General features: G+C 39.6%; 1 protein-coding gene across 2 annotated transcripts in view; it reads right to left on the minus strand.

Moving 5' to 3' along the window:
• Positions 1-1643: 1643 nt before the first annotated feature.
• RFX4 (regulatory factor X4) overlaps positions 1644-15386 on the minus strand; it is an 88988-nt gene continuing 75245 nt past the window's right edge. For both annotated transcript variants that reach the window (XM_071549751.1, XM_071549750.1), the window contains exons 16-18: positions 13792-13954; positions 11236-11374; positions 1644-3088 (exon numbers count right to left, since the gene is read on the minus strand). In XM_071549751.1, coding sequence (XP_071405852.1) covers positions 2816-3088; positions 11236-11374; positions 13792-13954 — 575 coding nt within the window. In that variant the 3' untranslated portion in view covers positions 1644-2815. The remainder of the gene's footprint in view (positions 3089-11235; positions 11375-13791; positions 13955-15386) is intronic.

Genomic DNA, 15386 nt, shown 5'->3' on the forward strand with positions numbered 1-15386 from the left:
TGCTGTTGCTCAGCTAACTCCATTCCCTCTCCCAGGAACTTGTGCCTGGTGTTACAGTCCTCCACTCAGAAAGTTTTTATTATTTCTGGGTCTGACACTGTGTTCAATATCCATTCTCCTTCCTGAACAGCCTGCCTGAACTCTTGAAATCAGGGTAATGGAGTTGTCCCTGAAAGTGTTGAAGAATATGACATGTTTTTATACTAAAATAATCTAATTTTCTCCTCTCTTTCAGTAAATAAAGATGGGACTTTGGTTTAACAAGTTATTGTAAAAAACATAGGAAGTTCTTCTAGCTTCCATTGAGTGGTGTTTGGGGTCACCTCCATCCTGATCCTTCCAAAGACCCAGCTTTGAGTTACTGTTCAGTTCTGCCCACAAACTTCTTGCCAACGCATCTGTTCCTTGGAGGGACTGTGGTAGGTTGTGATCAACACTCCATCACATAAGTGGAGATGGAACAACATCCCTGCAATAATGAATTGAGTGATTGGGGCCACATTGAGCTCTTGTCAGGTGCAATGTAGAGATTTGGAATTCATTGGAGAAAAAAAAGTGGATTTTTTTATTCTACTGTCACTGCCTTTCTCATACTAATTTCTTACAGTCTGGAAGAGGCAGATTTTCTATGCTTGTTAGAATTGGTGCTTTGATTTAAACATCTTCAATAACAAGATGCAAAGTAGGACTTTGTTCTCAAACACATCAAAATGCCAGTTGCTAAAGACCGGCCATTGATAAAATTTCCTTGTGGGAATCTTTCTTCAGAATGTAGCCAATTTTGCCTGAAGGTAACTTGAATAAGAATAAATTTTGTAAGAACAGATGAGTTATCCTAATCCTGATCTTCTCTGTCCTGGTAGAAGTGAAGAGTAAAAGTATGTTGGGTAATAACACCAGCTGACAGGGGCAAAATTTCAAAAGGGTTGTGACATTAACCAAGTAAACAAGATTTTCACCAGGTACCTGAAGGTGGAGATTGGCTCCTTGTGTGTTTCTGAAAATCCCACCTTAGCTGAGTATTTAAGAGCCTGGACACTTGCCAAACCTGGCCTGGAGAAGCTTTTCTCCCTCAGTCCTTGCAGTTTTCCAGCGCATTGCTCTTTAGGCCCAAAGCTCTCACCAGTTTTCCCACTAGTTAAATATGCGAGATCCAAGAATTTTACCACTTTACTTACTTAACTAAGGAAAAATTACTTTTCCATTTCCAGTGTTCCAGTGGTGATGTGTTTGTTCCAAGGTACTGTAAAGAAGATAACACACCTTACCAGCCTCAGGGAATACAATGCCTTGGGTGAGCAGCAGCAGCAGGGCTTGAACTGAGCAATATGGAGGCATCTCTCCTGTCATGGCCTTGAACAGTCTGTAGCTTCAAGTAGAGGTGTAGGACCACTCATTTGCTACGAGTTACACCTGTTATCAAGTCCTTTGTTGGATAAAAATATGCACAATGACACTTAAGATTTTTTTAAGGTTTGCAGTTTGTAGAAGGTTTTGTATTTAAGTGAATTTAATTAGCGTCTATTTAATTTCAAGAACTTTATTTGGGTGTGAAAATCCCTCATGTATCTTGCACAACTGTACAAATAACACTTATGTCCATTTTTCGCATAGACATGGTTATCTTCACACTGGGTGCTATCAAAGATTTTATTTACAAAACAATTACTAAAATTCCTGTTGCCATATTTCCATTTATTTTTTTCTTACCCATAGGGTAATAGGTCCACCATAATTGCTTGGTGCATTTTATAATACAGAAGAAAAAGCTATGTTAAGAAAAACTAACAAAAACTCACAAATAGCTACAAATCTGACAGAAAATGTCTAAGAAAAATTCTCTCCAAAATACAATACATTTTTTTCACACATACACAGTACAGAGTAAGTTCAAAGGCACAGCTTTGAATTTTGCTTTGTAGATGTATATAGAATTATCACCACGCGAAGGAATTGAGAGAACAGTTTCATACCTGTCTATAGGTAATTAAGTGAATAATCATGTTTGCATTGTCACTTTCTTTATATAATTGCTTCATATCATCATATTTAACATATGTGGCTCTGAATCCAAAATCTTTCCAGTCCCCAAGTCCCTTCTTACCTTGTCATTACTGACCAGAGAAGTTAGATTTTTCCAGATTGTGCAAACTTAACACAAATACATATATAATAAGAACAATAGTCAACTTAAGGCAGTGTATAATTCAATGCTACATGTCTTTTCTTCTCTTTTGTAAAGATCAAACTTACTGGATCAACAGAAAGGTGCATCAATATATAAAGTTAGGTGTAAACTGAAACCTACAGCAACATGTGGGTTTTTTTAAGGAACCAGATAGAGAAATTGATATGAATAAGTGATGACTTGGCAGAATGGTTTTTAAGGAGCGCATTAATAGCTTAAAAGAACATCTGACAGAGTTTTGCTGAGGGTGAATTTCCTGTATTTAATTCAAATTATAAATAGGTCCTGTTCCTGTACTTTTTTTGTAAGATTCATTGTTTGTCAATAAGAGAGTGGGGCAAAAATGGCTCCCTCAAATTGACAGCACACAGGGTTGGCCCACATGCCAGAATAAAAAAAGGCACAGATTGGCCCCAAAACTGATCTAAAACAGCACAAAAATCTGTTTTGGCTACAGGAACATTCAGTCATACCAGTCTGCAATTGGCCCACATTATGAACTACATTTATCTGCCCAGGATCTTTTCCATCTTCATCTCCCTTGAAGAACATCCATGAGAAGTCCCATATAACATGAGGCTTTTATAACTCTTGTAAGTATGTGGGCTTATCTGTTCCCAGTCTTTCTCATTTAGCCCAGCCTGTGGTGGCTTCCCCATTGATGTAGGCAAAGCCAGGAAAGTGTTGCATGTGCTCATATTCAGAATTTCTTCGTGTCATCAATGGGGTGTACATGTCACTAGAATTTCCGTATCTTGTGGAGTGCATGGATGAACTTGTGTAGCAGGAGTTTGCAGCTGGGACCTCTGGCCAGCGAGGAGTCACTGGTGTGGGATGCAGCCTGGGAGTACTGCTCATCAAACAGGGTTCCATTCTTGATGTTGGGCCACTGAAAGGGTACTACAGCAAACAAATAAACAAACAAACAAATAAAATAATTATCTGCCACATACTTAACTTGAAAATAAGGGCAGGTGGTGTTACAACTCTGTGTTTAACATGGATTAGCAGCTCTCCAACAACAAGATGTCATACTGAAGGTGGAATACCAGATAACCAGTGTCTGCAGTAAACCAAAGTTTCAAGGAAAATCTTGCAGAAGATTGACTGCTTTTAAATATTGAATTGATTTAAAAATACAAGGTACTGGCAGGTTTATCCAGCAGCAGAAAAATGAATTAATTTAATCTTTTTCTCCCACTTTTACTTGAAAAGCTGTTACCTACTAAAAATCAGAGTACAAAATGTCCCAGCTCTTGCTCACTCAACTCATTTTCAAGGGAATGGAGCAAAAGAATCTTTATTACTGGGAAGGTGCCTTCCCCTTTAAATGTTCACCAGACATCCTCCCAGTTTCTGTAGAAAAACCTCCGAGCGATCAGCTAACTGGAGAACTTATGAAAGGAGGCAGGCAGAAGAAGAATCTCTCTATTCCCCAGCTGTTGGCAATGACAGTTGGAAACTAGAAATCAAAGGAGTTTGACAAATGGCTTCCACTAAGGAGAAGATGTGCTGAGGAGAGGATAGGCAGGAAAGCAGAGAATAGCTTTTGCTCTCTGTAGCCACAGGCTACTCAGACAACAAATTGTGCTTATGAGTGCTTACTTAACGTGTATTTATCTTACTGCCTGTCCTGTAGGAGCAGATCATCTGTGTGCTGTATCTTGGAAACGGCTCTCCCTGCTTTGTCCCCCTGTCATCCATCTGCATCACAGAGAGGGTTAGAGTCCCTGTTCCCCTTGACCAGCCATGTATCTTCAGAGCTTCTGTATGTATTTTACATCTTTATACCTTTTCTGCATAAAATGTCATAATTTAAAATTATGTTATTTTGGGTTGTTTGACACTGTAGTATTTCTTTAACTAGAAAGCTGTCACCAGAGTAGGACTATCACCTCTTCTGATGTTTACAAACCTTGCAAGCTGCATGCCAAATTTTTATACGGCTGAGGACTGTAAAACCCCTTCCCCATATTTTAGAGGCTCATGGAGAGAAGCACTGCTATAGTTATTCATAGGAGGGGAGTGACAGTCATTCCCAAAGGGTCTCGTTACATTACTGCACTGCTGGATGGGCCTGGGGTTAATCAGTTGCATAAGCAACTGTTGCATAAGCCTCAGGCAGTTACAGCAAAGTCTCCATGAGAAGTTTGTCCTGTGTCCCTTCAGACTGCAGCCATGGAGGCAAATGGCCTTGGCAAATGTGTTCAAACAGTTCACAAGCCTCAGGCAGCTGAAAGCCACACGCTGGCCACTCTTAATTAGACAGAAGAAAAAGAAGACTATTTTTGACCAACATACTGTAGGTAGTGATTTAGCATATTCCTCAGTGTCCTGGGTAGACAGACCAGTTGGCAGATGAGAGAGAAGACATCAAAGCTGTATGATGTGTTATTTAGCAGGTACTTCTCATCCCCACAGGGGCTGGAGTTACCTGTGCAATCAGCTGCTGAAGCAGAGTGTTAAACAGCAGTACAATACTGGAACATCAAACTTCAACTCTGGTACTGCTAGTACAGCTATCAGAATAACCTCTATTGGCAACACTGACAAGACCATCTAAATTTCCATCTTCAGCCCACAGAAAGGCTTTTCAGTAGGAAAGTTCAGCAGGGCTTAGACACTGAGCACAGAAAGCTGTATATTCCTTTGCAGAAAAAATAAGTTTTCAGGCTTTTTGGCTTTCTAAAAGTTTTTGGTGAAGATGAAAACTTCCAGTGACCAACAACAATGAAACTCAAGCTTTGAACTATTAACTGAAGCGATTTGACTTTAGGAACATAGTTCACTTGTTTTACTCATTATTAAAGGACAGGCTACTTTGTCAAAAGACAACCAACCTGCAAATGGTCTAAGTAAACACAAGAGGTTCCAGAAAAAGTTGAACAATTTCCACATTTTTAATATTTGGGAGATTGAATAATAGATTTAGGATGCTGCTTTCCTGGTCTGCACTGGCCATATGCAGAAGTCACTTCAGTGCCAGTGCCTGCTGACTGCCTTTGCCTAAGGAAAGTTCTTGCCATAATGAATATAGAGGAAACAATTTGTTTTGTAATTTGCTATAGCTTCAGAATCAAATTCATCTCACATAATTTTAGTTATCAAAAAGTCAAGGATCTAAAAAGACTGCATCATATATGCACTGTCAGCAGCCACTGGAAGAAATTATCAAATCTCAAGATAAATATTTAAGACAGATGAACAAAGGATGGCTCTTTTCCTCCTCCTGCTTTATGATATAATCCATTAGTTAGGTTGTCTAAAGTTAAAGAAAAGTTCCCTTTGCATAGTTATCAAATCCATAAGTTGTTTTTCCTGGCTGATCTGAAATGTCCCACAAATGACTGTCTTGTCTTTGGTAAGATTCAGGACCAACACTGATGACTGAGACAAAATCGCACCCCACAAATAATGCATTTTTAACTTTCTGTTTTCTGTATGTCACCCATGGAGATGCAAGATGTCGGGCAAGCTAAAAACTTTTTTTCTCTGTCTTCAGTAGTGATTAATGGATATGAATTATCATGGTCTTTGTCTTTATTACCCACTGATCTATATCTGAAGTCACTGTAGATTCTTGTATTTGAAAATATACTTAAACCAAGATTAACCTAGACTTCTGCCTTAATATACCAACCATTATCTCTTGTCTTCTTTCCAATGAGATAATTGATCTCCTTTGTTGTTAACTGCAACAGAAGCCCTTGCCATTCCGACTCAGTGTAATTTTCCTTTGAGGTTGTGAAACTGAGGTTGTGACTTATCTTGGGGAAATTACTTGCTTTCATATCCCTTGCAAATGTCAAGAGAAAGCTCTGCCTACAGCAGGGAATATTTGCTGCTTGATTATTTGTCAACTGCAGAAACATTTATCTAAGAGCAAGAGGAAGAAAATTAACTTTGGGAATATCGCGTTGGGTCTCCTTGTTGTACATGGTGCTATGTGGGGAAGCGACATAATGTCTTTTGGGTAGTTTGGAACCACAAAACCTGTACCGTTGAGAGAATGATATCTTGGCTCCCAGAGTGAACTTCAAGGTGCACTGTAAAAGAAAGATATTCCTCCTCCTTTTTGCAGCCAAGAGGCCATGCTAAGGCTTACTAAGAACACGGGTAATGTCTCTGCGTGGGGGACAGGATACAGTGTGCTGCTTTTCCTTTACATCAAGTGCACCCGATGCAGCTGTGTTTATGAATATGTCATGAATGTAAAAAGAATAATCGCTTGAAAATAACATGGACTCTAAATATCTAGCATTTCACAATAAATTCTGTTATGACTGAAGGCAAGATGGAAAGTTTTGTCATGGTAGGTCAGCTAATCGCAAATGAGTCAGTGACTTCTTTTTCCCTACAGTGAAGAGACTATTGAAAGACAATATTTTTAAAGTACTCATTTGCCCCTGCCTGACTATTAACTCATCCAATGAAGCATCTATTCAGCCTTGTTGGAGTGGCCAAAGCAGAGCCATCTGGGCGGATGCCTGCCCATGCTGCCTGAATCACCTTTCACACTCTACATCCGGTTTAATGAAGAGTGCTTAAGCATGCTGAACTCAAAACACTGGGGCCTAGTGATCTTTGCCAGATATAAAAGCGTCATTTGTTGGAGGGCTCTTGACAGGAAATTACCATTTTCTTGGTTAACTCACACTTGTTGTTACTGCTGCCGTCAGACAGACAAAGAAGCCCTTTAAGCCTGGGAGACTTTGAGCAGATTATTGATAAGGTCTTTTCCAAAAAAGTAAAATTAATTCTACTTTATTTTAGTATTATTTTAGAAAATAGAGCGTTAAATATGTCCTCCCATGAAGGCTGAGTTTCTGCAGTGTGAGAATGGAGAATAATCTCTTTATCCTTGTCCTCAACTCACCAATCAATTATGAGTAGAGGTGAAAGGTGTTTCTCTCCAAACAGCAAAATATTTTCCTTATGAATGTGTCTCTGACTTTACATTGCATTAACTTACACTTTCACTGAATGCTGTAGATTAATGGTTTATGTTAGCCAGTACTTTAGGACTTGAAAATATTTCATACCAGAAACTGCACCAATTGTGAAGAGCTGGCTATAAATTAAGTTCATAAAAATATGCTTAAAATCTCATTAAAAATGACATAATCAAAATTCTTTGTAACTCTTAATTTGACCCTTTTCTCCATAAATTGAACCTTATTGAATCTGTTAAATAGGTTGGGCAGAACTCCCAAGTCCTTCTGAGTGTTTTTTGGTGCTTTTGGGAGTGGCATTTTGAGCCTTCGGAAAATGCTATTTGCAATTATTTTAAAAAAAGTTAAGACATCTGTTCCCTGTTGCATTCAATACATAATTACTTCAATTACATGCTAACAATTTCAAGTCCGTTATGAAGCCATACAGTTCGGAACAATGACTCTTGTTGCGTGGGTGGGATTTGGACAGTATTTTTGTCTTTCTGTCATTACCAGCTATTTGATGACAGAGTGGTTGTTGGGAAGGGTTTATTATTCTTACTGCACTGGTATAGTAAGGATTTTATAATGTGTGTGTGCTGGGGGGTTAATAACTTTCCCCCTTCTTTTATTCTTCTGGAGTAGATGGTCCAGAACAACATGAATGGACACAAAAGTGTGGGCTCTGTCTGCAAGGGGATTTCTTTGGCTCCCCCACTGTAACAGAAAACAGTTATTACGGTCTTCCAGTACTGCTCCCATGTAAATCCTACTGCAGAGGCATAAGAAGGGAAATGAAGGCATGATTGAGTAGAATTATGGAACACCATCTTTTACAGAGAAACTGAGAGGTGTTGCATGCTGCACCTCTGGGAAATTACATGAGACCACTGCAATTCCCAGGGCAGTTTAGGAGGGTCAGAGTACAAACACTGCTTAATGTTTCTTTAACTATGGTCCAAATACTGTGCTCTGGGCCTCTGAGTGGTGCAGCCCCAACTGCATAACAACAGTCTGTACTACTGCAGCATTTTCCAGACTACAGAAGTAAACTATGATCTTCACAAATGCAGAAAAAAAAAAAGCTTGTCTTTAAGGTAGGAACTGCATCTCAAGGGACAAAAAGAGAAGCATTGACATGCTGCTTCTATGGCTCTCTGTTGAGTACCCACGCCTGAGATAGACCATTTTGTTGAGGTTCTATTTTGGAAGTGGCAAAGGAGAAAAGGCAAAATGAGGCTGTGTTTAGTGCAGCATCTACCAGTGATTCTCAGATTCAGGTGGCTGATCTGGCAGCTTCTTGATTGAGTCTCTCCTACCTACTCTGAAATCAGGTTTGCATAGAAAGGCTGGAGGGGAGCTTCAGCTCCCTCAGGTTCCCTGCTCAGCACAGCTGAGAGAACAGGATGTCTGTACACTCCCCAGACTATGCCTGCAGAGCACATGCACTCCTTACATAACTCCTGTGTATCTCTAGAGTATCTGCCACAACAGAAAATAAAGAGGTGGTAACTCTTAAGTCTGGAAAAGAGGTAACAGGAAGGAGATGAGAGCAAGGATGCAGACCTACAATGTCTTGAATGGCAAGAGTAGATAAACAGGGAATGAGTATTCCCTATTTCTCATCCCCCCAAAAAACCTTAGGGCACCCAATGCAATTACAAGAATGTATGTTTCCTGCAGGCCATCACAAAGTCCCTATGTACAAAATAGCTCAAAGACAGGATAATGGAGAGTGGTTTGCTACAAAATACATCAGTCCAGCTGCTGCTTCCTACTGAGCATATCCCTATGCCAGCTCTTGCCAAAAGCAGCTGTGCCAGTGAAAGGACAACTTTCTAGTTACCCTACTTCTAAGACTTTTTCTCCACACATTCAGTCATTGCTAGAGATAAGACCTGGATAAATGGGCCTCAGTATCATTCACTACAGCTACACATTAGAGTACTTTAAAAAGATATTGTACATTTGCCATTCTTTGTACTGCATGTACAGTGATGAACTTTCATATGATATGCATCTTTGTATGTTGCCAGATATATTAAAATGTATACTGATACAGGTTTCTCTTTGTACTAAAAGTGTTAGCCTTGAAGTTTACAAAGAAAAATTACTGCATCATGAATTACTTTGTGTTTAAGGAAAAGGTAGCATTATATGAATTGAAATATTCATGAATAGCCTGAAGAAAGATTAAGACCTGTCCAAACAATGTGAAGCTTGGAGACAAAAGCTGTGCTCAAAAGCCAGGCAAGCCTACATTGTGGAGGTGGACTGGCTGCTGACATTGAGAAGAGGTTACCTTTGAAGGAGGTACCTCTCTGCTAAAGTCAGCATAGGTTGATAAGACTGCTCAGGAGCTTTTAGGCAGAGTGGTTGCCTATTTTCTACTCTGGCATCTGGTACCTAAAACTGCAGAGGCAGAGAATTGATGAAACACAATACAATTAAATACAATAGATGTGTTTATACACAGACATTAAATGGTCTCCTTCTATATGATGATGGAGTAGTATCAGAGTATAGAATGCATTTCTGCACTATGGTTTGAGGAGTAACAGGTGAATCTGTAGATCATTTTTCATTTGTGTGTCAGGCTCCTGGCCAGTAAGCCAAATCAAGAAATGAGCAATCAGGCCTGGAATTACAAGGAAGGAACTGTTCTGAGAACTATTTACAGATGCTGGTGAAAGAAAAAAAATAAGATCAAGACCAAGATTTGAACAGATTGTTTCTGTCTCCAAAGGGTTTTAGCCATCAGTGGGAATTAGTCAGCCTATACTGCTAGACGTCTACCTGCATTTTCTTAGACCTGTATGTTGTAAAAGCTGTGTCACTTCTTCCTCAGCACAGCCTCACTCTAAAGATTCCAATAACAAAACCAAAAAACCTCAAAGTAGGTGATAAAACCTGGACTATGTCACCCTCTTCCACAGAAAGATCTTGGGCTTGGTGTTCTTTGAGACCAAGTGAGTAATCTCTAGTGGCAGCCTACAATCCACCTCAATTACATGTTGCCTGTTTTGGCTCAGCTCCCTGTCTGGGACAAGGTCTCTCCCTGGAATCCATGTTTGTAGAGGAGAATTTAGCCCCCCCATACACACATATATTTTCTCAGTAGTTAATCCCAAGACACTATGCTAAAGAGAATGATAGAATAGTCACTAAAGTTGAGCCAGAGTTCTATATTTGGCCTGAATGTAGATTATAACAAAGAGTTCTTTTTAGGAGTTATGGTCAATGCCTCCTGTTCTCAACTGACTATACTACCACAGCTATACACATTGCAACTCCTCTGCTTCAGTATACTGGCAGCTGTTGATATATTCATTGTAAATTTGGCTTCCTGTATTTAGATTTTGCAACATCAGGAGTCCTACTGCAATTCCTTGAATGTTCCCCTCAGAAAGTCCACTAGAAAAAGGGTAGTTCCCTAATATCTTATTAGGGACATCTTACGAACATTTTTGGTAAAAAGTGGCTAAGAAAGGACTTATTATTGGGCAATTAACTATTTAAAGCTATTAACATAGCTTTAAAGGGGCTGTCAGCAAATTCTATATCCAACTGTTAAAGCCTTTTAGATCATATTTTGAAAGCAAGGTTTAATTTTTTTACCACCTCTCAATACAAAACAAACACATTTATAGGGTTTTGGTAGCTGTGTCTGGCTATGCAATTCCATCTCAGTTTACAAACAGCACGAGGAAGAACATGCTACATACAAATTGAAATAATTTTCCTCTTGAGTGTGATCATTAAAGCATAGCTGTCCTTCATATGTTCAGGACAGCTAAAGGACTAGCAAGAGAGGAAATAATGATCTATGATCTGACATCTGCACTTTCAGAGACAGACTACTACAATATGAAAAACATTTGTCTGATTTCAACGTATATTAACATATAACATGTTAACCAGGATATGAGCAAACTAAAAAATGACAAAATAACTAGGTAATATTAGAAAATAAAAAAATTAGGAGCCTTTAATTATTAGGCTGATGACAGCTTATTGATTCAGAGAGCCAATAGATAAATTTACAAACATAAACTTACTTTAAATGTTACAACAAGTATAATCAAGTATAATCAAGTAACAATTGGAACTTACCTGTGAAGAGCTTCTGTGGTAAGCTGAGTAGTGAAGTGGTCCAGAAATAGCAGAATCGTGTGGTAAGGATGGATACTGACTCTGCATTGGATGGGGATGCTGGTTGCTATAGCTACCATAGTTGTAACTTCCTGTGTACCTGAAATACAGTAAAAAACACTTCTAGTATGCACAATAATTGTATTGCCACTAATAATTCCAGAACTCATATGAAACATACAGTTACAGGTTTTTTTTAATAAGAGGATGATATTTAAAATCTTTTTTAAAAATACATTTCTCAGCCCAGATGGGAAGCAGACAGCACTCAGTGAAACTATGGGTCTAGCACAACAGAGAGACTCAGCATGCTTCTGTGACTAGTTCTAAACTGCAGACTCAGTTGTGCACTTTCTAAGGAGAAAGTGTCTTTTCCTTTTATTGTTATTTTAATGCCATGTTCTAGGAAGCTGTTATCCAGGCTGACGAGGTATGGTAAGTTTTGACTTAAAGAACGACACCGAGTTCACCTATCTCCTTGCACTGTGGTCAGATGTTCCTTTTCTGAGAGGGAGAGAGGTGTACTAGTTTGATTCTGAAGCATAAGACATACAGCTTTAGCACAGCCAACTCAGTAAGAGAGTGGGAATGAGGCTGGAGAACCTGTCTACTTTCTTTCTTGATTGCCAAGCTACCACCTAGGAACAGCCAGAGGCAAAGGAGGGAGCAGTTTCCTTAGCTAAAGGAAACTGCAGAGTCAGTGTTTGCTGGCCACCATTATTTGGACCATTCACTAGCAAAAGGTGTGTGGACACTTTCTGCAGTTTCATCTTTGTGTAGCCATGTGAACATCTGATCTTTGTGGACTTTCTGAAAAGTTGATTCACCTAGATTAAAATGTTTCCTCAAATCACCATAATCAATCAAACATCAAAGGCAAAAGATTCCTTCAGGAACAATGAATTCTCACATATATACGCACATATATATCACATACACATGCCTTACTGTGGTCTGTTTGTATTCTTGCATCCTGTTAGTTCCCAAACCTCCCTGCTGCTCTGTTTCTGCCTCCAGCACAGAGCCAAATTGCTGGATAGGACAAATGTTCTGTAACTCCATATTCAGGTTTTTACCAGTACGGACTTAGCTGTGACGTTCAAACAGATATGTAAACCTAACCACACACAAGAGGGAAGATGATGCACAGCTCAAATGAATCTACTGCTATCTTCCAAACGTTGTACTCTTCCACACTGGGAAAGCACTTCTGCAAGGTTGATGAGTATGCAATGAGACTGAGGAACTTACTGGAGCCTTTTGAACCTCTTGCATTGTGGCAGCACTGGGGCCTTTGCTACTCTTGTTATATGCCTGGCAATTCTCCATCAATTAGTTTGTGATTGTTTCTTTTTAGTTATGGATATCTATGAGTCTCATACTCACTCAGATGTGGATGGCACAGAAGAGGTCTTGCTTGATGAAAAGAACACTGAGAGATTTAGTCTAAAGGTCTAAAGTTTTTCAAGATCAAAGAATATTACGTAAATTTATATTGTAATTATTTTGAGAGCCTAGAGCAAGTTTTGATGATAGAGATGAAGATGGGATTAGAATATTATAGTGAAAATGTACCCGTTTCTCCAAACTTTGAATGCTTTTTTTATCTACAGGTTAACAGTAGTCATTGAATCATTAAGGTTGGAAGTGACCTGTGGAGTTTCTCTAGTCCAACCCCTCTGCTCAAAGCAGGGTCTACCAGAGCAGGCTGCCCAGGATCATGCCCAGATGAAGTTTATACATCAGCAAGGATGGAGACTCCATAGGCTTCCTGAGCAACCTGCTCCAATGTTTGCTTACACAGTAAAACAAGGTTTTTGTTTATTTATGCTTAAACAGAATTTCAGTATTTCTATTTGTGCCCACTGCCTCTTGGCCTGTGACTAAGTACCACTAAGAAGAATCTATTTCCATCTTCCTTACATCCCCCAACAGGTATTTATACACATTGATAAGACCATCCTTGAGCCCTCTGTGCCTGATGATAAGTCATCTCAGCTCTCTCAGCCTCTCTTTGTATGGCAGATAATCCAGTCCCACAGTCATCCAAGTGGCCCTTTGCTGGACTCACTCCAGTATGTCTATGTGTGTCTTGTACTAGGGAGCACAGAACTGGATCCAGATGTGGACTCAGCAGTGCTGACCAGAGGACAAGGATAACCTCTCCTGAGACGTGGTACAGCAGGGCTATTCTTTAGGCACATCTAGCTTTTGGAATAAAATATGGCACAGGAAAAGGGGAATCAGAAGAAATCTATTGAAGCCTTCTCTTCTGGAAAATATCCTCCAGGCCTACTGTGGTTTTAAATAGAATTAAATGAAATTATAAAACTAAAACTTAATATAATTATACAACAGCAACAACAGCCAAAGAATTATGATACCAACATCTCTACAATACAAACTTACCACATCAAGAAACAGCTTTCATTGTATTTAAAAAAAGCCATCTCAGCATAAGTTCACCCAAAACCTACAAAAAGCACCCCAACCCCCAAACCACTGGAAATTACTTACCCGTGTTCTTCTCTGTGGGGATAAACAGGTATCCGGTGTGTGACAGATGAAGAAGGTACATGTGGACTTCTCATGCAAGGCAGCTGCTGGGAATTTTCAGCAGGTGACCCAGCAGCTGTTGTCACAGTGTAGGTGAGTGACCACGTGTAGGATTGCATAGCCCCTGCAGACATGTGTTAAAGGAACATAGTTAATGTGGGCTGATGTCCATGACACCAAAAAGGTGTCCTTCTTTGAGACAATGATAGAAAAACAAGTTAATAGGCAATGACAATGGAAAATGCATCAAGGAAAGTGAACAAACCAGTCATATAAGAGGCATAAATAAAAATACATTTGGAGTGTGCAAAGATCCAGAAGTATGGAGCATATCTGGATGGCTCACACTGCAAACTTACAGTGTGGTGTTGAAATAATCTTTCAGGAAAAAAAAAAGGATAAGATTTAGAAATGGAAGAACACCGGTGCTAAGATTTCTCAGGCATGATACACCAAACCCTGAGGTCTCTCTCACATGAAGAGGGCTGCCTGGACTTGGCAGGAAGTATTGTCAGAACAATGAGGGATTAGAAAAAAACCGGATGTTACACAGATAAATTTCTTGAATCCTTTTGCAGCTTGTACCTGTTCCGCCCAACTACCTACCAGCCCTTTTAGTGTCAACACTACAAAAATCTTATAACAAGTATATACACAGAAATAGCCTAGCCATTTTCTTCCTGCAAATAATTTTTTTTTGTGGCAGCAGGGACTGGACTTAATTTATTTTTTTCATGTAGAGCATTTGTGGGAAGAGCAAAGAGCAAAGATGTGGGTTTTCCATTTTGCTTAGAAGGTGCTGAGTTTTTTAATCATCCTGATCCCTTCCAGGCAGGAACTCCAGTTTCATGAGCCAGCTGCTGGGAAACCTTTGTCCTTTGCACACACCCCTTTCACTCAGGAGGTTGACAGATCCATTGTTCCAGTATAACATAGCTCTTGCTAGAGGTCATGACCATACTGGCTGAGATTACCCTGCAAATGAGGACCAGAACACTGAATTTAACCCGATGTGAACACAAGTTTGGGGGTGTCTGGGCACTCTTAACTCTTTTTCATTTACTAAAAGGAATTGCAGGAGGTGACTGGGGGGTTTTTCGGTATGGATTCTAGGACTTCCTGTAGCATGAAAAGGCCTAATTCAGAGGGGGAAATTATTATACTACCAGGTCTGTGCCCACTCCATGGCTTTGGGGAATGAAAAGCCTATCTCAGATGTGCATAATTTTCCTCAGGTGTGTGTGATTTTATTTGGCAAAATCAGGCAAATAATTTTCTTTTTAAATTGGAAATGCTTAATTATGGGACTGAATGAAGGCATTCCGAGCTTCACAAGGTAAATTCTGCTTGAAATACTTTAGCAGGGTGTGATTTAGTGCTCTTATAATAGACATCCTTGGATGTGTTATGGCCAAGGTGATTTGTGATAGGTCTGTTTTCACATGCCTGCATTTTCTGCCACTGACTCTTGAATTTTCAGTCTTTGATGTCCTTCCACTGCAGAGGACCACTGTGATCCCCAAGACCCGAAGCTGGCCCATCACTGTTACTGTGGA

This window comes from Pithys albifrons, chromosome 3, assembly GCF_047495875.1.
Source record: "Pithys albifrons albifrons isolate INPA30051 chromosome 3, PitAlb_v1, whole genome shotgun sequence".
Taxonomy (NCBI): domain Eukaryota; kingdom Metazoa; phylum Chordata; class Aves; order Passeriformes; family Thamnophilidae; genus Pithys; species Pithys albifrons.